Source organism: Pleurodeles waltl, chromosome 9 (genome assembly GCF_031143425.1).
Source record: "Pleurodeles waltl isolate 20211129_DDA chromosome 9, aPleWal1.hap1.20221129, whole genome shotgun sequence".
NCBI lineage: Eukaryota > Metazoa > Chordata > Amphibia > Caudata > Salamandridae > Pleurodeles > Pleurodeles waltl.
Window position 1 is genome coordinate 134719502 of NC_090448.1, and position 25092 is coordinate 134744593.

General features: G+C 42.1%; 1 protein-coding gene across 2 annotated transcripts in view; it reads right to left on the reverse strand.

The window, feature by feature from the left end:
• Window positions 1–25092, reverse strand: part of WNK2 (WNK lysine deficient protein kinase 2) — a 637481-nt gene that overhangs the window by 162473 nt on the left and 449916 nt on the right. For both annotated transcript variants that reach the window (XM_069206415.1, XM_069206414.1), the window contains 2 exons: window positions 12995–14097; window positions 3264–3859 (listed from right to left, as the gene is read on the reverse strand). In XM_069206415.1, coding sequence (XP_069062516.1) covers window positions 3264–3859; window positions 12995–14097 — 1699 coding nt within the window. The remainder of the gene's footprint in view (window positions 1–3263; window positions 3860–12994; window positions 14098–25092) is intronic.

Sequence of the window (25092 nt, forward strand, 5' to 3'; positions counted from 1 at the left end):
GCAAAGACTTCACAAATCCTCCTGATATTGTGGTTAGATCTGATTGGCTCCCAACCCTTCAACTAGGAAGTGTTGGCAGCCATCTTGGGACTCAGCTTCAGCAAAGTCCCAGGACAAAAAGATTTAAAAAGAAAAAAAAGAAAAAAAGAAAAAAAAAAAAAGGGGTCCAGGGCTAGGGGCACCGTGGCCCCTTAGCTCTGGTGCTGGGGCCCCAGAGAGACACCACCCAGGGCTTAAAAGCACTCTAAAAAAATGCTGTAAATTTCAAGTCCCAGGGCATGTAAAAAAATTAAAAAAATAAAAAGGGAGGGGGCACACAGGGCCACCTTTCTAGGGCTTATTAATGCCCTGAGGACCACCACCTCCTGGGGCACATATTAGTATGCAGGGGGGATACGCAGCCCCCCACGCCCTGGGGACCACCACCTCCCTGGGGGGCAAAATAGCTTGTGTATAGTAGGGTGGGTCTAGTGGAGCCCCAGGGACCGCCACCTCCCCAGGGCAATTCATTCACATTTAGGGAGGGCCATGTGCAGCCCCAGGAACCGCCACCTCGCCGGGGCTGAAATATGATAAAAGGGATCTGTTCGACCCCCGGCCCCAGGGACCACCACCTCCCCTGGACAATTGATTACAAATAAGGGGGGCATCCCCACCCCGCAGTCTATGGGACGCCACCTTCACGGGGCTGAACTAACATAATGAAGGGGGTCAGTTAGAGTTATTTCAAGAAACTAACTTGCGGCCTATCGTTGCTATAACTCTCACCCTCGCCATGCACTGCTAATTACCCCGGATATTACAGCACTCATGACAACTTTTATAACATCAATAATAATATGAATCAAACATTAAAAGTTAAATTATTGAATAAAAAACTATGCACGCGGGGGCGCAAATTATAGTTACCCTAGGCCGCGAGCTATAGTTACTTGTGATATCTAACTATAACTTTGAATTTCTCTGGTTTTGTGCAAGTAAATTGAGAACCTAACTATAACGTCCCTGTAACCTTTGGGTTTTAAATGAATTTCTACTTTTATTTTTTTAACATTTGTTTTTTTTCTGTGAAAAAAATAAATACACACATATGTGTATATATATATATATATATATATATATATATATAGAGAGAGAGAGAGAGAGAGATACACACACACACACACACACACACACACACACACACACATATATATATATATAGCCTACTGGCGGCCAATAGGTAGTAGTAGTTATAGTTAGGACCTAGTTTCCATAGGAAAAGCACTTTTTGTTTTGCCAATAACTTTGGTGCCGTTTGACGAATCTTCACGAAATGTCGAAACTTAGTACGACAATCTGTTCAGCTTCTGTCTTGAACGTTTAGGAGTGATCTGTCAAACAAGGGCCAAAAAAAAAAAAAAAAAAAAAAAGGGGGGGGGGGGGGGGGGGGCGGGGGGTTGTCCCAGAACACTTTTCCCCATGCATTTTCGCATTGGGTCTTTAGACATGACAACAGCCCAAACCGCTGAACGGAATTATATCAAATTTGACAGGAAACTAGATCTTGGTATGCATATCGTGCTTTGTTATTTGGTGTAAATCTGTTAAGTAGTTTTGATGTTATTAAAGGAAAAAGAAATATAGATATCTGGGTGGAGCCTAAGCACAGATCGCATGGTGAGCTCTGATTGACTGTCGGCAATTCAACCAGGAAGTGCTGATAGCCATCTTGGGACCAATATACATGAAATCACCCCACTGCAATGCATTGTAGTGAACCTCAGGTTTTGAGGGTCACAAAAAGGAGAATATATGAAGGGTGATAACAGATTTTAGTTACAATATAAATAATTTTTTGATGATACCCTATTAATTTTAGGAATTGTGGTGTGTTCTAAGGTGATTTTACCCTGTGTAAAAGCCTTCTGCCTGGATTTTTTTTAATCATGTTTAAGACAAAACAGTTTTCTCATGATTTTCCCATAGAGGTTATGGACAGTGATCCAGAAGCTAAAATTAGAGCATATTTTCTGTAAATTCACACTATCTCAGCCAGATGAGAATGAAGTCTGACATTCTCAGTAAAACATGTACTTCCATCAGGAGCAGCGTGTCAGTTGATTGCCTTGTGTTGTACTGCAGCCTGCCAAAGTGTTCTAAAGAAAAACTAGTGCCCTTATAGTCTTGGTTGGTTACTGCGGTAGAAAGAAAAATTAGGGCATGTTTTAAGTGAGTTCTGAAATATCTTCCTCTTCTACTTCATTACATCATTCTGACATGCAGACTGAAACATGCACTTTCAACACCAGCAGCAGACTGCCAGTTAACTCCCTGGTAATCAGTAGCATTAGTAGAGTGTTCTAATGAGCAACCAGAATGCTAACATTCTGAAATTATGACAGAAGTGTGGCACATCTCAATGCCATCTTGATGGAATAGAAGTGGAAAACTGAAAGCATTTTCTACTGAGGATATTGCACTAAATGAGGAACTTAGGGAGCTTCATAAAAAATAAGTCTCCCAAGATGGCCACCAGAGACAAAAGAGCTCAAATGTAGCACAAATATCACCCAAATGTAGCTCAAGTATAGCCCAATGACAAAAGTGTGCAAAACACTTAATTGTTTTTTTTGCAGCTTTATATAGCGCAGACCTGACCCGAAGGTATTTCAAGTGCTTTATATGAGTATCAGTTACATCACACAAGGACACGTTCATTTTGGTTTTAGGCTTGGGGAGATTAAGGGATTTGTGCCCAGAATCACAAAATTTAAACCTGGTTCCCGAGTTGCAAAGTCTTCACTGGAGCGCTTTACAGGAGTTCTAGTTACATTACATAACGCCAGATTCTTTTGGGGGGAGAAAGAGGTAGGTTTGGGCCTTTGGGATTGAAATGCACTGTGAAAGGAGCATGTTCCAGTTCACACTGACCGGCAGAAAATAATAAAGAATTGGCCTTTGGTTAAATAGCATTAAGAAGTTTTCTGTTGAGTTATAAAGTTGCAGTGTATTCACGGGGTGGGAGTACTACTGCAACCTTTCTCTTCAGGTGTTGATATCTTACAAATGTTCATATCTGAGAAGTACAAAGTAAAGAATCTTTTCAGAGAAGGGTATACAACTGGTTTGGAGGTAAAAATATACATATAAGTTGAAGAGCATGACTCAACTACTTAGATGTTAGGCATGAACATGCTTCCTCTCTACTAGTACAAAAATAATCATTTAATGCACCTGATTTCACAGAAAAATGTAACAAGTGTAGGTTTACCAAAACATACTTTTCTCTGAGACTCTGCAGCTCCTTCTTCATATCTGCATCTTCAAACTCCGAGTCATTGTCGCTGCTCATGTATGAAGACTGGGAGTTAAAAGTGCTTATGTTTATAGCAGGGATCTTTATTACGTTGCCACTAGGAGACGCAGGCGTCTTCATACTGCTTTGCTTGGATCGATGCAAAAAAGCTGCTGCCTTCTTCATGAAATCATTCGCTGAACCCTTGCTTGGCAAAGAAGTTCTACTGTATCGTATTTTATTTTTGAGGGACCCACCGCCTTCCGAATCACTTGACACATGTCCACAAATGGGCGATGCAGTCTGTGCACGAGGGACAGATACCGGAACACTGGAAGGAGGATCATCCAGATAGACATCAGGGGGTGCTGAATACCTCAAGCTTTGTGGAGAAGCCATGGATGATTCCTCCTCTGTGGCAGACACAGAAAATCTGCCCACAGTTTTAGATGGTGTACCACTTGTGTGCTTTCCATGAAAGGATCCTGAGTATCCAATTGAAGAGGCCGCCATTTGGCCCGATGAAATTCTCATCTTCGTCCTTTTGATGGGATCAGTCTTCTTTGCTGTGGATGGAGCATCCTGCAAAAGCATATTAATTTTATATTTAGAAATCTGATATGTAACATCCGTATCAGATTTTTTAATGACTTACATTTTTTTAATTTCAAGCATATACAAGATTTATCAACGTAATGTCTGCTGCTCTTCCAAGCAATTAAAGTCTGATTTACTTAAGTTTCCATCGGCCCAGAGACTTCATAATGCTAGAAATGAGCCAGGTGTACTAAGGAGTTTTCTACAGTAATGCAGTTCTAAAATTGTATTGACTATTTATGCAGTTCTAAGCCATTAAAAAACCTTTCATGAAACAGGGCCATCTTTTCTTGTCTCAAGGAAAGAACATTTTTAGTAATTCTGGCTTTAGTATGCACGAAATCCTCTGCAGGGCATGCAAAACACACTTACACTTCAGATATTAATCAACAAAGCATTAGCATAAAATTTGGCGGGCCTTCAAGAATGGCACTAAAGATGTGTGCTTCTCAACTCTCAAGCCCATCTAATTTTCTAAATAGATCATTCTCTACCACTTGTTTCCAGAAGGATTGTTATTGCCTGTACCAAAAAGAACCCGGAAACAAACAGATAACAATGGTAGTTCTGCACTATGCTGGGCTCGCTAGAGATATGTCTGCACCAGCAGGTAGTAAAGCCAATAGGTTCAGGTTTGTGTTCCAAATGCAAATTTTGTTTGTGTAATGAGGTTTCACATTATGATTTACAATTTACAAAAACACAATGCACAGAAAGAACTATATACCAAAAGAAAGAAAAATCTGTGTGCCTTGAGGAATAATAAATATGGCTGAGGTCCTCTGATGAGAATAAGACATGATTAAGGAGAGGGGAGCCTCTCAGACTATATACACTTATGTCATCATCAAGAGGTTACTCCTTTATGTTTTTTAGGAACTCAAAAATATCATCTTTCTGGACAACAATAAACACAATCGGCAGGTCCACTGATAACTGAACACAGACTAATTCCGCATCAGAATTCTACTTCACAGAACTTGTAATTAGGGTCTTAGAGTGGGCTATGAGTCAGCCTATTGGTAATGATTGAATTACTCCTTATTCAATAGTTTTTTTTACTGTTTTGTGTATTTTCCCAGAACCCATCTCCATCCAGCTATTTATTCTTGTTGGAGCAGAAGCTGCCGAATTATGTCCTATATTTATGCTTGCAGAGTTCAAATTTGCAGTCATGTAAAAGTGATGAATCATTTTTCTTTCTAACGTGAATTTTTCCATTAGGTTTCACTCTCTTGAGTAGCAATAGCTCTTTGTTCAATTCTACATAGATTTTTAATTAAATTATCTTGGTCTGGAACATGTAGGCCTGTTAACATAACGAAGTAAAATTGTTTCAAGTAACATACAGATTCACATGGGACGGAGACAAGTCCATTGTATTCCAAGGGAAGAATTTGAATTGTTGCAAGTAGTATTAAATTATAACTGACTGTTTGGATTTACATAGAAAGAGGAAACAACTTCAGACCAAACCTGAGAAAATATCGTACTGTTGCAACTGAAGTCATGTCACTAATTTTGATTGGACATTGTCCCTTTTGCGTGATGTGGGACCACTGAACTGGTGAATCAGAGAAAATTATTCTTTTTAATTTAGGTTTTGAGCTTTACACGTTTTAGTTAGGCTTTCCTTCGCTTTTTAGAACTATTGACTCAATGCAGCTCTTGCTCTGCACTTCCCTGATAGTGCTTCTGGACTGGACTTTGCTGATGATATACATGCTTTGCTCATGAAGAAACCCTGACTGTGGACTATAAGAGAGGTATATCCCTGTGGATGCCATTTCCCTTGACAAGTCCTTTTTCTAGAATAGAAGCTAGCATGCTGACACCTATTATTATTTTTTTAGTTAGTAATCTATACCCCTAGAGATACATTTTTCCAAACTATTTTTGTCTCTTGTATGTTGCCGCATGTGTTAGCCTGTCCCCACAAATGCATATCCTAATTTGGTTAGCTGTAGGGTCAACCTATGTCCAACCTCGAACTGTGTTCTCTGCTTAATTTGATTTGACAAATACTAACAGTCAAATCAGAAATATATTTCTGTGACTCAAGTCATGTCCTTAATGATAAGTATTATTCTTCTTGAATGCCTAATTGTGTTGATGCTAATTAGATTAAACGTGTTTCACAGTTTTGGGCAACCAATGGTGTTGATTTATCTTTACAATTTGATTTTGCATACGGTTTATGTGACATTAGCTTGACGTAAATAAAATAAAGCCTTGAAATATTATACGGATTAGAGTTTTCTTTCCATTGTTGGTCATGGGGTCTAAAGTGTTGGGTGGGTTTGATGTAATTGTGTAAGGTTAACCGTACTCCTTACTGGTTCAAAAGGTCCCTTAGCCCCAGTGAAGAGTTTTGATTCCTTTGAAGGGTAAAAAAACACCTTTACATTCTGTACCAAGGTTTCAGATTGGAAAAGTTGTGTCCTGACATTGCCAACATGGAACGTTTTTTGGGGGGCGTTTTGATCTCAACTCAAGCTCATCGCTTTACTCACTCTCTCGTCAACCCCTCCCTCCTATTTTGGGGAGTCACCACTCCACCATATGGCTTGTCTGATTACTTTCAGCTAGTACTACATTTTTTATACTTTATTTGCTACCTCTCAATCCTCCTGCTTCCCACGGTCCCCTTGACAGTTTATCTCCAACCCTTCCTCTTCCCACTCCCCAATATCTGACTTTTTAAAAACAATGTACTTTTTTTTTTTTAAGTAAAGGCCTGGCAGCAGCACACTGCTACCACGCTGCTTGCCATCCTTTATTATTGACTTACTGCTCTGTCATCATCTTCAATTTACCAAAGCAGCTGTAGATATGAAAGCACTTCCCAACAAGCCCGCCCAGTACAACAATATGTGATACATTGCTCATATACCTCAGTAACAAATGAGCTCTAACCCAGACCAGAGGGAATACAGATCCCAGACTGCTTTGTGGCCCCAGGAGGCAGCCATTTTCTGCATCACCTGCTTCCACTTGCCAGATCCAAAGAGCGTTCTAAAGCGCAACGGGACATCGCAGTGTGGAATGCGCTAACCAAGACCAGAGGGACAACAGATCCCAGACTGCTTTGTGGCCCCAGGAGGCAGCCATTTTCACCATCACCTGCTCCCACTTGCCAGACCAAATGAGCGTTATAAAGTGCAAGGGGGCACACCACAGCGCGGGACACACGCAGGCTGTGCCCGGGCCAAGGGCAGGCTCGTCCTGCGCCCGTCAGCAACAGCAAGAGGCAGGGCCACCCCATTTGGCATGTGCCTGGGAGCTCTTGTGCGGGGCAGGTAGGGAAGAAGGGAAGTGACTGCAAAGGCTTTCCTTAGGCTGGTCATAGTCTTGGTGATGGGTGCCGGTAGCCTGGGTCTTTGGGGCGTACCCCCTTGAATGGTGCAGGGTGGATGCTTGTGAAGTTAATGGATTGTACAAGGGCTGAGCTGGCTACCAACATTAAAGCACCATGTAGGTAAATCACTCCCATATCGTCGAGGCACGCGAGATTCCTTCCTAACCCTGGAAGTAACTCATGTACTATGGGAAAGAGAGAGGCCACCGACAAACCCTTGGGGGCAGCAGGCACAAGAATGTTTGCTAGGCATTCCGCAGAGAACTGTACCCTGAACGAAACTGATGATCTGATAGTGGAAGTAGAGGGATTATTGGCCACAAACAACGCAGTCTCATCTCAGCATAAGGGGAAACGAGTTACACCTCCCAAGGGTATTCAGACCTACTTTAGGAAAACCACAAAGGGGCATGGATCCAGGCCTGGCTCTAGCCCAAAATATAAATATGGTCCAGGGGATGAGCAATCAAGAGTAAGCACACTAGCAACTGCCCCGGTCCCTTCAATAGATCAAACTCTGGTTGAAAGCACAGCCGCTATCAATATTGACTGCTCCACCCGTTTTGCCCTCCTACCTAACCAAGGAACAATGTCAGTTGAGAGCCCTGATTCAACGGATCTAGCAAGGCACCCAGGCACAGTAGATCAGCCCAAGACAGAGGAACCACTGGCACAGCTACAGATATTAAGAGGAGAGATACAGAGATTGCTTAAGTCTATGAACATGTTGACAGTCGAATTAGGTGAAAAGGTGGCCAAATTATCTGCTCTGGGGGAAAACTTAGGAACCAAGATAGGTAGTGCAAATCTAATGCCAAACCTTTAGAGCCAAGCACCCTTCACAAAACCACAGTCAGTTAAGGGTAATGGGTTAGCTGCTGACAATGGTGGGTTTGCTAGCAAAGCACGTTTAACTCCATCTAACCTTGTAAGAGGAGAACTAATTGAAGATAGATACACCTTCAAGCAACAGTGCACAGCCCACTTGGCCTCTTGCCAGCCAAATAGGCCAGAATCATTGTGGGAGCCCAAACACCTCCAATAACAACCACAGTACACGTCTGTCTAGCATTATCTACCCGACAAATGTGCCCAAACTCACACATGGAGCCAGAGAAACTCAAGAATCTCGTGTTAAAGTAATCCACTGGCTCTGCCACACCAGGGGTTGTACGTATATTATTAGGGATGACAATCTGCCTCACGTTGTAGACCCGTTGGACTCCAATGGGATTATATAGCATTGAAACTTAAGAGTCCTATATTGGTGGACGAGCTGATATCCATTGAACTAAGATTTAGACCTACAACAAGAACTCACATACGTCTTAAACTCAATGCCCTGAGCAGACTAGGAGAACCCCAGATCTCAGAAGGGTGTAACTCTAACTCACCTCCAACGCACCACACTAGTGGGGGAATGCTCTAACTTAGCAGACATTGATAGACATATGGGGGTAAGGACACATTCTGTCCCTAACTGTACATCTAGGGGAGGCATGAATGGGCAAACAGCAGCATGTGCCACTGAGAACCTAGAGCTGAGTACTGTGGGTGATGATATAAGGAATATAGCTACACAGAGTAAGATTAATTCTACTATGGCGGGACAGGCAGGCGCTAGTGTGGGATCGAGGTGGGATAGCAGGCTGACTGCCAAAAACTACATTAGGGTTCTAACGTGGAATGTAGTAGACTTGGGTGCTAAGCTTGAAGATCCAGAGTGGGGTGGGTTCATTGATGACCACCAGATTATTCTTTTGCAGAAGACAGTGGCACTAGTACACAGAAGTGGGTAAATTACCTTTGCTGCTAATGCAGTCCCTTCCCCTTTTGGTAGAGCTTCTGGGGGTCTTCTTATCTGGATGAAACTAGATTTTTTCCCATTAGTGAAAGTAGTTTTGATGGGAAGTAAGGACTTGCTAGAGGTAGTAATAAAAGGTAAAATGCCTACTGGGGCCAGACATATTGCAATAATGTATGCCTACATCAGATCAGTCCCTGTTACGGTCCCCTCCTCCACAGTGGTTCATCTCACTAATACTGTACAGCGCTTAAAAGGAGGCACTTTAAAACTGATTGCAGGTGATTGTAACACGACTACTCGCAGGATCTACAAGGTTCTCTGATTGGTTCTGGGGTGGCCGCACAAACATCAGGGAAATTAAGTGCTGGCGCTGGCCAACAGAAGACCTGATGGAGAATGGCTTAATAATCGCTAATAGTAATATCTGTTCTGATAATCTCCGCACCTGAAATTTAACAGAGGCACTGTGAGAACTCATATTGACTATATTGTGTTGACCTGGCAATGTGGCCGCTCTTTACAGATATGGCAGCTATCCCTCGAACAGATAGCGATCATGAGGCCCTAAATGCTGTATTTTCTCCTGCTATATTCACTAGCTATAATCTCCCAGCAGTGGTTCATGCAAATCCCCTACAGACAGTTAACCACAGGAGGAATGTGAAATGGGCAGAAGTTGTGGATAATGCAGAAATTCAAACTAAAGTATACAAACTATTTATGGATAACCTAGTTGAAGTAACAACCCTAAGTCTGCATGTGCCCAATATGGTCCTTGCGCACTGTCAGCTAATGGAACAGCTTAGGCCTCTGTTTACTAAAATTAGGAAAAGAGGAGCTCCCAATAAAGTTGCCCCAGGATGGTTCACTAAGTACTGTTGCTTGGCCAAACATGGTGTCCTAGACGCTCTGAAGGAGGGAACCAAGTCAAAAATAACCCCTGCCAGGAATAACTACAATACTATCTTAAAAAAGGTCAAAGAAAACTGAGAGATGGACCAATGGGAAGAGCTTACCAACGCACTTGAGAGTAAGAATCAGAAAATGTCACTGGTGGCATCCAGCTCGAAATTAATAGATAATCACCTTGAAGCGGTAGTGAAACTGGGAGTTTGGGTTGAACATTTCAGATCCCTGTATAGTGAGAGTGGGTTGGAGCAAGATGGAAGCCTTAAGGAGGAACTTATTAAGAGGGATTGCTCGGTAGGCCTGAAGGCTTTTTCCAACCCTCCTGAGAAGGAGGCTAACTTAGAGACTGAGGGCCCAAATTTATCCCAGGCTGAAACCAGGGTAGCGCTGATGCAAATAAAGAAGGCGGCCCCTGGCCCAGATGGTATTCCTGGCGATTTTTTCCTCTCACACCCAGATGTCTGGATCCCCTACCTGAACACACTGATCAACACTATAATGAAGGGAAAGACCATTACACTACCTGGCTAGGAGCTGTTATCGGACCCATATTCAAAAAAGGAAGTAGGCACGTTCCTTCTAACTATAGACCCATAAGCCTGTTGGACAACTCTCAAAAAATATTTTGCAGGCAGGTTCTGGCTAAGCTACAAGCATGGGTAATGGACAATCACATCTTTGAGGATGCCCAAGCATGGTTCATGAGCAAGATCAGCACTGTTGATCAGGTCTTTCACTTCAAGTTGTTATGCTGGAAGTATGTCACCCTAAAGCGGGACCACCTGTATGTCGCAGTCATAGATCTTAGGACAGCTTTTGACCTGGTACCTAGTGATAACCTGTGGGAAATACTGGCAGGATATGGCGTGCCGTGTGATTTAATGTGTATCTTGACAGCACGCCACAAAAACACCTATGCCAAAGTGAGATGGAACATGGAGGGATTTAGCAGACCCGATTCCAACCTGCCGGGGGGAAAGCAAGGTTGCGTGTTGGTCCAGACACTCCTCAGCCTCTACATTAATGGGGCAGTTAAATGACTCTCACAATGTACGCATGATGCCCCTAAGCTATCAGGAACCCCGCTTCAGATATTAATGTGACTATCTCTAGTGACTCACGGGTAACTACGCCTTGGCTGAATTACATTAAGTCCCAGTGTGAGAAGCTGAAAATGATTGACCTCTCGAAGTTTCCCACAGTGGCTGCCAAGGATGTATCCTTGACATTGAAAAGAGCTTACTGGAACTATGCCCAGGAGAACCTGGCTGGGCAATTTCTAAATATCAAATGCTCTCCATCCTATGAAAGATTCCTGGATGAAATCCATCCCCCCCTGGCCAAGCACCTGTACCTACAGCTTAGGTATGGGTCCTTACCACTAAGACATCTAATGGCTAAAAGGGAGCAGTATACCCACTCTGTGTCTTGCCACCACTGTCTTCAGCTAAAAAAAACTGAAGATCATTTTCTCCTTTTCTGCCAGCAATATTCACACCCTCGCAGGAGATGGATAATCCCCGTTTGTAAACTCTTGGGTGCCAATCACTATTGGAAGGCCCTCAGAATCCTTAAATATGACTCAAAGGCGGTGATGGTCTTAGCTGTAACCAAATACCAGGAGCAAGCATGGTGCATTATACAGAGAGCCATGTCCTAATGGAAATTCGTGGACTGACAAAGTTCCCAGGCTGTCTAGCTATCGGGCAGGTACTTTTTGAACTTACACTTGATTACCCCCATCTCCAAATTTAAACCTGTTTCCCATATGCCGTACATGTACTCCAAGTTAAATTTGTACTTTGCACTTATACGATGCATATGTATTTTAAGTCTTTTACACGTGTAAATAATACATTTGTTTTTTTTTAAATTAAAGATCTGATTACACTAGGAGATTGTATATACTCAATTTTAGTATTTATGTATAATTTTGGTAAAACAACCATAAAAGTAAGTAAATACTACTACTAAATGAGCTCTAATTTAACAGTAATCTCAGTATGGGAGTGTATCCCTATAATTAGGGATACACACAAAACATTTAACAAGTGATAGCTTGCTGTTAAATCAGTGCATTTTTCTTCTCATCAATTTTTGTTCAATATAATGAAGTTCAGTTTTAGAAACCAATCAGTTCTATATTTTCCAACAGATTAATTTTCAATTATTTTCACACACAATCCACAACTGCACACACTGTTCTTTCAATCAAACTGGGAACTTCCTCGGGGCAATAATATTACTCTTTTTGACGGTTCTTTAACAAACAATGTACCATGTTGAACAGCATTCATGATTCGTAGCCAATTTTCTAAAATAATCAGTGGACACATGTATCTGTCCTTTGGCTGAGTGTGGAGATCTTTATTAAGTATATAATGAATAAAGCAATGTCTTGTTTGTACGCATGCAGAGTCTGGTGTTCCGGCCATCTGAAAATAGTAAATTAATTCATAAAGTATTCCTGGGATTTGAAAATTGTGACCTTTGAACTGCCAAATGTTGTAGCAGTGACCATTTAGGTTACCAAGCCAGCTGATTATCAAGGAGTAGAAAGTCTTTATTGTAGAAAGAATTGTTAATAAAAATGTATTTACTTGCCGTTCTTGACCAAAAGGCCCCATTCTCAAACCACAGGATATAAGTGTGTTTGCATTTTCTGTAAGCTGGGCTTGTCTTGTCTTGTGTAAGGAGATGAATACGAGAGGCTATCCTCACTCAATTCAGAACCATAATAGTTTGAACCAAAACAGGTTAGATTCTAATACTGTAATACAAACATAAAACGGAACTTGAAGATCACAGGACTCTAGAAACAGGTCACAGCAGAATGGCAGGGAGTTAAATTACTGGCCCACAAAATTTAAACCCATAAACAAAATTTATGGCCTGTTAAATTTAAGGCTGGAGGTGCCAAAAGATTGGTTTATTTATGTGGACCATCTAAAATAATTTCTGTGTTTTCATTATGGTTTTAAATAAGAGATGACGTCTACAGGGAAATTGAAAATGGAAATGAACGAAATACAGAATTAATTCTTACCTCATATGAATTCCTTTTTGATAACTTAACTGGGACTTCAGGGAGATTTCCAGCTTGACTAGTAAGTAATCTGTGTTTAAGTGTTGGTTCCAAATTCTTTAAAGGGATATGCTGCTGATTATCTTTTGAACCTGCCTTACAAGGTTTGCATACATTTGAGTCTTCAAGGTCAGATTCCATTCCGTGTCTAGATGCAAGACTTGTTTCATCATTCAACTTCTGTGAATTATTTAAGTCAACTGGAAAATCTAACTGTACACCATTTTCAGGAGTTTCTCCAAGTGTGCAAGTTGGAGCATATTCTTGATACAGTAAAGTGCGTAGTTTTTCATCTAGACTTTTAATGGTATTATCAGCAAAATCAACTCTAGGTGGGCCTTCACCATCTGACTCTGTAATACTGGATTGCTGTACACTAGCATTGACACCAACTGAGGCAGAAGCCTGAGACTGGGTTTGTAATCCAAGCTCAGATGTAGAACAAGGGACTAAAGTAGGACTTGGAGGGTGAGATCCAGGCAGATTAGGAGACTCGAGGACACCAAATTGCTTGCCATTAGGAATATGCTGATTGGGCTCAGATGGAGGAGAAGTATGCATTTCAGAATGACAATCGACACTGCCAGGAGAAACAGGAAGTAAACCTATGTTCTTTTTTAGCGTTGGAACAGTCGAGAGCGATTCTGAAGGCTTGACTGTACTGCAAGGAATGGCCACGGGAATAGCAGACTCATTTGTTGGTGGATTTGACAGACTTGTGGGTGTTGTAGAAAAGTGGGTTGAGCAACAGTCTTGAAGAGAAATTACACTGTTTGCTGCATCTGTCTGACCGCTCAAAGCTATTTGCGTAGTGGTTGGTGCAATATGGCTGACATCAATAGCCTCTTTAGTACATGGAGTAGATCCTTGTGGCGCTTGTGCTGGGAGCTCTGAATGGTTTCGGAGAGAACCCAAAGCATCCGCAGAAGTTATCTGTACAAAGGGAGGAGCATCTGGAGTATCTGTGATGGCTGGTTGCAATGGTGTCTTCTGTAAGGCTGATGCTTTGAGTTCTTCTGTTGCTACAGAATATGTTTTTTTGTCTTCAGTGCGATTCTCCGTATCTGTAATAATAAAAACAGTAAGTGTAATTTTTGTCAAAGCCACAAATTGCTCCCTTTAACTTAGTGTTCAGTATATTTCTTTCTGATTAGCAGAGACTGGGGCTTCAACACCAAATGTTTCTGGAACGGAGTTGAGAAAAACTGGAGATGGTAGAGTATAATTTGGGTAACAAAAGTATAATTAAAAACAAAGGTTTAAAGAATGGATGAATGCGTGTTTGTTAGGGGTATCTTAGCCTAATTGTGCAATAACACGCAAGGCACATTGAAGGGTCCTTCACAGAGATATACAGCTCAACCACACAATATCAAGCTCGTGGAAATAAAACATAATTTCACATACATTTAGTTTTTTAGGGTCTCAGACTAATTGAAGGATAATTGTACTTTTTTCTTACTTAACACAGCTCGTTAATCTTGATGGACAGCAGACCCCAAAAGACAATGGCTGAATATTTAGCATTGGCTTTGAGAGAAATATATATTAATTCTTCAGCCAATTTTATACATTAACATTGCATTTAAGTATACCAAAGAAGTTTGTGACTAGTAGCATCCCAAATATTTTGCCATTCCAGATGCTGACCTAGTGTAAGAGAATGGGTTATTGGTTGAGTGGGGGTGGAAGCCCCACTCGGGCAACAACCACAAACCTTGTCAGGGTGAACCTAAATTATTCTGTGCTTAACCCACTGCTAGCTTGTCACAAAAGCAGTCAGGCTTAACTTAGAGGAAATGAGTAAAGTATTTATGTAGCACACAAAACAGCAATAAGTGAAAAAAACAACACAAAATACAACTAACTTAGAAGAATAGAGTAAATTTGCATAAATAAAATGATACCAGAATGACCGAAATCCAATCAGTAGAACTGGAGATATGCAATTGTAAAGTCTTTAGTAGAAATAGCACCTAGAAGGACAAAGTGCCACTTGAGGTCATGTGGTCACGCTAGATCAGGTAAAAGTCAAACGTTCAAGTCGCCGGCGTTGCAGCCAAGTTTTGATAGAGAGCAGGAAGGTCCCACTAAAAAGTTACCTTCCCAAGTCCAACCGAAGAGTTCAATTTGTGTTGGAGGAGGCCACTAAGAGCAGGTCAAGCTTTGGGGACAGTCCACGCTGCAGTGCGAAGAGCCTGTCGGATGTTCTGGACGATTGTTGCTGTAGCTTCACATTGACAGTTGTTGTGGGCTTTCATTGTTGTAAAGTGCAGGTTGAGCATTGCCAGTCACCATAGGCAGTCACTGTTGGCGCAAAGAGCAGGTTTCACTGGAGCTTCTCAGTGGCAGCTATTGTGGACAGCAGAGTATCTGCATCTACCGGCCAGTTTACAGTCACAAGGAGCCCAAACTTCAGCATTTGCACCCTTTCTCTGAGGAGCAGCGCTCACGGAGGCCTAGCAAGGTTCAAGGAGCTGGGGGAGACCCTCTTGTGGATCCAGACTCACTTCATCAGAGGCCAGCAGCTAGGCTTCTGCAGGTCCAGTTGCAGCTAGTTAGCTGGACAGTTGAAGGGAGGCCTCTGAAGCTTGTTGTGTCCTTGTAGCTCACACTGGAGGTTAGCTGACTGAGTCACTATGGGTAGCTTGGGACAAAGGAAAGCAGGTCCAATCTTCCTTCTCAGGCAGCAAAACAGTGCTTCAATCAGCAGGGAAGTCCTCCTCCTGAATATTCCACAGTTGCAGGAGTGTTCTGATGAGTGGCTCTGTAAGTCATTTACTTATCCTTGGTGGTAGCCTCTTTGTAAGGGTCTCTCTGACCTACTCCCTACACTAGTCCTGGAACGTTCTTCCCATTTCCCTGGGCAGGGCTCCAAATTGTCTGGGGTGATAAAAGGCAGGGCAGTTCTGGTGCGAGGTTCCTTTGTATGTGCTGTAAGCAAATACCTTTGAAGAGTAAGTGTGGTTGGCCACAGCTCCTTCAGTCATCCTTTCAGGATGGCCTATCCTGTTGACACTTAGGATCCCTTTTTGTCAATGTCTGGAATTCACTTGAGTGTAAACAGCATCTCTCTCTCTGCTCCTAATATACAGTTAGCACTTATTAAATGTAACTAGGTAATTATATGTTAGTCAATAGGAGAGATTAGCCTTACAACATTGAAACAATTGAGTTTTTCAGTGCCAGGAAATGAAAAACCTAAGTACAGATGTCCTACTTTTTAAATACAATGATCATTGCCCTATGAACCTTTAGGTCCTACCTTAAGGGTGACATGTTTTAAAAAGCATGGTGTATGCCTGGCCAATGTTTAGTTGGCAGGTCAAAACTGTAGTTTTAAAACTGCAGTACAGGCTGAAGTGGCAGGCCTGAGACACGCTTTACTGTACTACTTTAGTGGGTGGCAGAATGAGTGCTGCTGCTCACTAGTAGCATTTAATTTAAGGTCACTGGATACTGGTAGTACCGTTACTAGAGCATTCCAATTAATGTAATCTAGCAATCAGGTGTAGGACAATTGTACCATATTTTATGGAGGAAGAACACTGGTTAGGTGTTCAGCAAAATAGGAATGGTATAGGCAAAATGTTTTGGGGAATACCATGCCAAGGATGTCAGGTCTAACACCTAGTATGTAATTAACTTTGTCTAAATACCACAGTGCACCCAGAAGCATTTGCCTAACATGACCAACTCTGCCCCTCACCTCGATGGCCACCCAGAGACATTGAGTTAAGAAGGAATTAGCCATGCAAAATTATCATTTACACAAACCACCTAGAGGCATCATCTTGACAGATGATTGACTACCTACGGGTTCTAGTTTTTTGATGATACTGGGCATTAAGTGAATGGTTTGACTACAAGCAACTGAGGGATCTTCTTAACATGTGGGACTAGGAGGAGCGCCCAGCATGCAAGACTCCCCAAACCTACCAGCCTTTCAGAGGCACTGACCTCACATGATTAATTTCACTTCAGCATGCAAGCCTCCCAGCCGAGATTTGGTGACACTGCCCCAGAGTGTGTCTCGAACATCATGATGGTGTAGGTACACTGAAGAGCAGTCGGTGGAAAGACCAACTATTTAGAAGGAGTGGTGTGCAGGGGAATCAGAGTGATGTAAATAAAATACATTTAACCGCCATATAGTGCATGAATAACAAAAGTATGCAGGAAAAAATGGGTCCTAACATTACACTCTACATGCATCTGAATGCGATAGGTTTAAAGCATAATATATTTAAAAAAAAAGCCACCAAAAAAAAGAATAGACTACAGAATTATTTTTCTTTGTTCCTACGAGCTGCATTGCTGTAGGGGACAACATAAAATGATGCATTACTCAGTGAAATGCAAGCTCCCACAAATCTGGCAAACAGTAAGTCGGTAAGAAAATATCCCTTTTAAGTTGTGCTGGGTGCTCCACAATGTTCATTGAGAGCCTCCTAGAAGACGTCATCACAAAATCTTGCTATGATTAAGAGATGCAGGTGTACTTCTGCTGTTAAGGCTGAATTGTTAGCACACAAATTACATTTCAGTTTCCTTGCCCTTTTCTTGGTTTGATTTATTTTCAATCAGCCATTCTGCAGCTATAAGCAAGCGTGCAATCTCTGGACAACTACAGCAAATTCTTCGTGAGAAAACCATGCACTGTCTAAGTAACTTTGTAAGCAGTGGAAGGACAACATATCTAAAAATGTATAATGCTGACCTGCATATTTTTTGGCATGTCCAATCGTGGTAGCAGACTATTTTATTTGCAGCGGGCAGCTAACTGCTTGCTCAATAGTCATCTTATTCTTTCAGACTTGCCTTAGTGTTGGGAGGGTTGGTAATGCATGCAATCCCCCAAGTTTCCAGGTGTGTATGGAATTTTGTCACACATTCTTAGCGCTGACCAAGGAGAGTGGTGCGATAGTTAACTCCAGGGCTCCCATTCTTTTGAACAATAATAAAGGGGTTGTTGCTCTTCTGGTCTTTCCTAGAGGCAGAGGACAATCATGTAGAGCAGAGATAGGTTATAAGGCTAAGGTAGTACCTAAACTCTGGAACTTTTGTTTTTCATGTTTGAGGTTTTGAGTAGTAGACACTTAACATTCTACTCAGCATCAACCTCTCAACCACAGACTGCACAAAGAAAGCATATCGCCAGATTATTTGCACAATACACTATGCCTGGGCAGCAAGGTACCATAAAATGGTCACCCCCAGCATTCACTATCCACGTTCCATTACGTTCTGTGGATGTGATCTTCAACTAAGCCTATGCCCAGTTATGCCTTGCCCAAATATCCGGCATAGCTTCTGGGATTCATGATGTGGCCTTGGTCCATAAACTGCATCCTATTCTGTCGACTTCTACTGTCCAGGGACTTTGGCCATTCTAAAAGACAGTGGCCACATCCTATTGTCTTTCCTCCATCCACAGTACCATTTGAGCATAGTCCTCAGGTAATAAGAATTTCAGTTCGTGAATTTGTGTGCGACTTTCTACCCATCCCAGCCTGACCAATTTGCTCATAACTTTCCAAAATCGAAGTTAAGAGGTTTTGTCAGATTGATCATACTAGGCCAGATTTAGAAGCAGTTTAGTTTATCGTGCTTCTCAACACAGCGCAGCCAGTTAACCATCAGGCTAAAATGTATTGGAAAATGAAAAAACACGCCTTTACTATCTATGCAGTTTATCCATTAGAACTGCCCAAAGCAGCTCCAATTTAGGAAATAGTTGAAAAAGCAAAAACTTTAAAGAACACTATATTACAAAATATTAACCGTCCACAGCCCAGCTACCTCTCCCATCACTTGCTCATTTTATACTTGCATGTGACCGTGTAGATTGCTCCACTGTCTTTTGACTAGAATCACGTTATAGGAATAGCGCATACAGGTATACAATTACACAACACCTGTATTGACCAATATCAGCTGGTACTGTTAACAGGGTATTGCATCTACACATTAGAACCAGTGGAAATCTATGGTTTATTTAGGGGCACAGGTAGTTATGTTATAGCAGGGGTATCCAATAGCCGGATCCAAGCCAGAGTTTTAGGATACTAGTACACGATAAAGTGACAACAAATCTAAATGGAACTAATTGACATCGTTGTTGTGTTAGTGGATGTAAGCGTCTGCTATATGTTTAGACAACATTGCACACGTTCCATTACTTGCTGTATGATAATCAGTTCAAATGGATTGCGTGCCAGGTGTGTTAGGGCTAGGATTTAGGCTTTCATTAACATGGATGTCTTAGCTTTCTTTTAGCACGCCAATGAATATTGCAATGTTTTCTGTCAGTATTTCTGCTGCACATATCGAACATACAAGTTGACAGGTATCTCTAGCTGCACAAGCAGGTCGAGTAGATGCAATATCTGGGCTGGAGGAACCGGAAGTCACCATGCAGCACCTTCTGTGGCTAACGGAAGCATTTTCTGTCTTTTACACAGGGAGCTCTTCACTTGCCAAACAAGCCTCAGTGCACTGAAAAGATGTAACACAACATAGTAGCAGGAACGATTGAACCGACTGAACAATTGCCGAGTAGCATAGATAAAAATAAGAATGTCAGTTTGAGGTACTGGTATAGTGGTGTGTGGGGGACAGTGCACGTCTCAGCAATTATTATTCTATTCTAATACGTTAAGCTGTGTGTCATCTGACCTCTAACCTGGTTAGGGAATTCTACTAAAATGTTAGGGATGAACATCAAAAATGTTGCGGGATTTTACCTTTTTTTTCATTTTTGTTTGTTGAAATGTTTATCAATATGATTAGAACAGTGCTTAATTTGTAAATAAAAAGGTGCCGGTGTGCAAAGCCTTCCTCTTAAACACGCGGCTGTTGCATTTAATGTGCGAGCACGGAATACTGAGAGAGCATAATCCTGAAGCCATCTCGGGCCTCTTCAAACCATTTACAGACACTCCCTGCCCCTTCAGCTCACTCTTGCAGCTCTTTGCTTTCTCCCATTGTGACGCTTTTTAGTTTTTCTCTTCCTCCGTCTTTTCCTTATGTGTCTTTTGCCCGCAGCAAATGCTTGAGGCAGAAGACTAATCCCCGGCCCTCAAAAATAAGTGCCCGTGCTCAGCACCGGAAACAATAGCACAAATTAAGCACTAGATTAGAATTACCGCTCACATGATTTCTCCAAGAACATAATATAATACATTATATAAAATGCAATTCATTGTGCGCACTGATTCAGATGTTTGGCATGGGACTCTGCAATATCAGCTGCATATAAAATAGAGTGGTCTGAGTTCAAACACCTCCCTTCCCTAGGCATATTATGCAGTGGGTGCGCAAGAGACGCCTGCCAATGTTACTCTCCACTGAAAAGGACATCATTTCCTTTTTTGGTTCAAGAAATTTACAAGGTGCGACCCTGAAAATCTTATGTTACACAACATTAGCAATTGTGAAAATGTAGCTTGAAACTGCCCATCCTGTACCTAGACAGGACAGATTAACATCTCACCATATCCATGCCTTGAACGAATAACATGCAAACACTTCTTAGCTTCGCTTGGCCATACATGCAGGGCAAATTTTATGCAGCCCCAATATCATAGCTAGTAAACCATTGAAAACGTTGTCAACTATGTTCAGGAGTGAGATAGGCCTATAGAAAGCACAGTCAGAAGGGCTTTGTCCTGGTTTATGAATCACAGTTATTACTGCCTCACCCTTGGACTCCGCTAACATGCCAGTATCAGCAAACAATTTGAAGAGATAGGTGAAGAGGTGCTAGGTAGAAAGTAATATAAAATAGGGGCTTGAACATATCAGGGCCTGGGGCCATGTTGGCCTGCAATCTGGCCATTCTTAGAGATTCACTCTTCTATGCCTAGGGTCTCTTCATCAGTGTAGATATCCCTATAAAACGTTCGGAATGTCCAGGGATTTCCAAATCCCCGCCAATCATATCCGGATTGCGGTCTCTGATCTCTGTGACCTTTGCCCTATATATCTTTGCCGTAAGTTTACAGTCCAGCTGCCGACCAGCTTTGTTACCTTCCCTAACATAATAATGCGTATACAGCTTTGTCCATAGCTTGAATGGCCCAGCTTACAACAGTCTGTGCATTCACTTTGACTATATTCTTGATGAGACTCCAATTGTTGCTAGCTCAAAGAATCCCAGGGGGTGCATAGAGAAAGGTTCCCTCACGGTCACGTGGCCCAGCTGATTCTCACTGAGCGGGAGCGTTTCTCTCGCCTAGGACTTGAGCATATTTGGGACGCGATGAGAATTTATGACGTGCATCCTGCAGCATATTTGAGAGTAACCCCTGCTGTGGGTTAGTAATTCAATATTTTGTCAATTTTTGGACAGGACACCCACCTCGGAACCAAGTTTCATATACCCCAGAGCGACATGATGGGGCTTCTGAAGATTTTGAGGCATCAACTCAGGGTTGTCCCACACACAGGCCTGATGAAGACCTCAGTAAATGTAGTGGAATCACACACCTTTTGAAGGGGGTCCAAACGTCGATGATTACAAGTGTTGCCTGCACTATAATTTCTCCAACTCGGCAATAACGGATGCACTAATACTAGTCCAGAGGAGAAAGTACATGATTTATTTCACAGCGGGCAGGTATACTAAAGAGGATTTCAATTTTGTGATTTTTATGTATTTATACAGTCACCTTTTTAATGCACTGCACAAGCACCTTTTGCACATACTACTTATGGAGCATCTTGAGTTCATGATGAATGACTTTTTTCTATTACAATTGACATTTAGCATTGTTGAAATAATTGCTGTGTTCATGACTACATGTTTCTGAAACTTATGACATTTTTATGTAATTCGTTCGAGAATTTGTGCAGTAGCAAGGATAATGGTTTAATACAATACTATTTTGAATTATACAAGACAACTGTTCCATATACCATAGAAAAACTGAGCTGGCATATGCCTGATGATGGATGTTTTTGCACCAGGCACCTTTCACTCATGCCCATCTCAACCACGTCAGCCCCTCTTGCAATGCGGCCCCAGCCTCCCAGGATGTCTGCGCTGATCTGTCTACCAGTGAGTTTATAGCAAAGTTCAGGTCATTACCCACCAGGATGTCCTTGGCCAGGGAAGCGAATACCTCAATTTGAACATCTCTGACAAATTGCTCTCCGCTTTTATTGTGTTTATGTGTGAAATGTAGTAGTCTATGTTTAGCTGGAGCGCCACCACTGCGTGGCTAATACCTCCTGCAGAAGGTGGCAGTCAACACCACCACCACCTCCTCCAGACGTTTTAGGGCCAGAAGAAACATATTGTCTAAGAAACCATTTTGTGTGGAGTCAGTTAAATCCTGCTAGAAGGAATGGGTCCTCTGGAGCAGACAGAGGTCTTGTTCCTTAAACTTTAGTATATTAAGTAATGACAGTCTCTTTGTATGAGCATTAAGTCACCTAACATTTAATCTTATTATTTTAGGCATCTGTTTAAATTAAGGAAGGCTTGGTGATCACGGTGGCGGGCAAAGGTTGTGAGCACTTGCCAGCCATGTGTACTCAGGTGTATGCTTAGGGATAACTGCCTCATATGCAAGAGAACCCTACCCTCAATTGTTATCAAGTGACAACACGTTTCTACAACTGGGAAAAACTGAAACTGGCATATACAGGGAGTGCAGAATTATTAGGCAAATTAGTATTTTGACCACATCATCCTCTTTATGCATGTTGTCTTACTCCAAGCTGTATAGGCTCGAAAGCCTACTACCAATTAAGCATATTAGGTGATGTGCATCTCTGTAATGAGAAGGGGTGTGGTCTAATGACATCAACACCCTATATCAGGTGTGCATAATTATTAGGCAACTTCCTTTCCTTTGGCAAAATGGGTCAAAAGAAGGACTTGACAGGCTCAGAAAAGTCAAAAATAGTGAGATATCTTGCAGAGGGATGCAGCACTCTTAAAATTGCAAAGCTTCTGAAGCGTGATCATCGAACAATCAAGCGTTTCATTCAAAATAGTCAACAGGGTCGCAAGAAGCGTGTGGAAAAACCAAGGCGCAAAATAACTGCCCATGAACTGAGAAAAGTCAAGCGTGCAGCTGCCACGATGCCACTTGCCACCAGTTTGGCCATATTTCAGAGCTGCAACATCACTGGAGTGCCCAAAAGCACAAGGTGTGCAATACTCAGAGACATGGCCAAGGTAAGAAAGGCTGAAAGACGACCACCACTGAACAAGACACACAAGCCGAAACGTCAAGACTGGGCCAAGAAATATTTCAAGACTGATTTTTCTAAGGTTTTATGGACTGATGAAATGAGAGTGAGTCTTGATGGGCCAGATGGATGGGCCCGTGGCTGGATTGGTAAAGGGCAGAGAGCTCCAGTCCGACTCAGATGCCAGCAAGGTGGAGGTGGAGTACTGGTTTGGGCTGGTATCATCAAAGATGAGCTTGTGGGGCCTTTTCGGGTTGAGGATGGAGTCAAGCTCAACTCCCAGTCCTACTGCCAGTTCCTGGAAGACACCTTCTTCAAGCAGTGGTACAGGAAGAAGTCTGCATCCTTCAAGAAAAACATGATTTTCATGCAGGACAATGCTCCATCACACGCGTCCAAGTACTCCACAGCGTGGCTGGCAAGAAAGGGTATAAAAGAAGGAAATCTAATGACATGGCCTCCTTGTTCACCTGATCTGAACCCCATTGAGAACCTGTGGTCCATCATCAAATGTGAGATTTACAAGGAGGGAAAACAGTACACCTCTCTGAACAGTGTCTGGGAGGCTGTGGTTGCTGCTGCACGCAATGTTGATGGTGAACAGATCAAAACACTGACAGAATCCATGGATGGCAGGCTTTTGAGTGTCCTTGCAAAGAAAGGTGGCTATATTGGTCACTGATTTTTTTTTGTTTTGTTTTTGAATGTCAGAAATGTATATTTGTGAATGTTGAGATGTTATATTGGTTTCACTGGTAATAATAAATAATTGAAATGGGTATATTTTTTTTTTTGTTGAGTTGCCTAATAATTATGCACAGTAATAGTCACCTGCACACACAGATATCCCCCTAACATAGCTAAAACTAAAAACTACTTCCAAAAATATTCAGCTTTGATATTAATGAGTTTTTTGGGTTCATTGAGAACATGGTTGTTCAATAATAAAATTAATCCTAAAAAATACAACTTGCCTAATAATTCTGCACTCCCTGTAATTCCTGCAATCAATGAGATATTTGTATAGCGTGGCTTATCACTATGGTGGTCTCAAACCGCTGGTGGGGTGACTTGGATCAGTCGAAGAGCCAGGTCTTGAGGTCATTCTCCCCTATAGGCAGTAGTCCATTCACTACTAGCCCGATCTGCCACATTTATTGCAATCTAGTACTAGGGTGTGCCTATGTCCAGATCTGAAGAATCCCTCTGGTTTTGCAATCTGTGTCAGACAAAATGTTGTACTCGCTTGGATGCTTCCAGCATAGAAGACTCTTGTCCTCGGTCCTCTGCATTCATCTGAAAAATTACTGATAACATTGTTCCTTTCTTTCTAGATTTTCTCTGCTGTGGGTTTCAGGGTCATTTTCTTTGAGCCTGCTGTTGGTCTATCTCCCTGATTTACAGGTTCTAGGGGGACTGAGCCTAGGAATTTTGTGTACTGGATTGCCTTCCTCCTGACTTCATCAAGCCCCAGGAGGGACCTAGCCTCTTCCATGGAGCAGGAAATGTGGGCCGCATCCTTCCAGGTGAGCACAAGTCAGAATAAGTAGCCTACATTTATGTTTCACTCCTTTCTCCCTCAGGAAACTGGTTGCCGGGTAGAGAAGGTGATGTTTCTGCAGAGTGATAGAAAATAAGTCCTGATAGAGCCAGAACATGGCCCAATCAAAAGTCACAGAATTGGTCTTTTTAGCTGCCTCTGAGATGTCTTCTTTCAGCCATTAATAATGCACACACACTAGGATGTTCGTGGCCACCCTTGAGACCCTATGTGCCAGGACCATCTGATGTGTCCAGTCCAGGTGAATTTCCAAACCTTCAGCTATAAGCAGATCTGTCAAAAATGAGCTTCACAT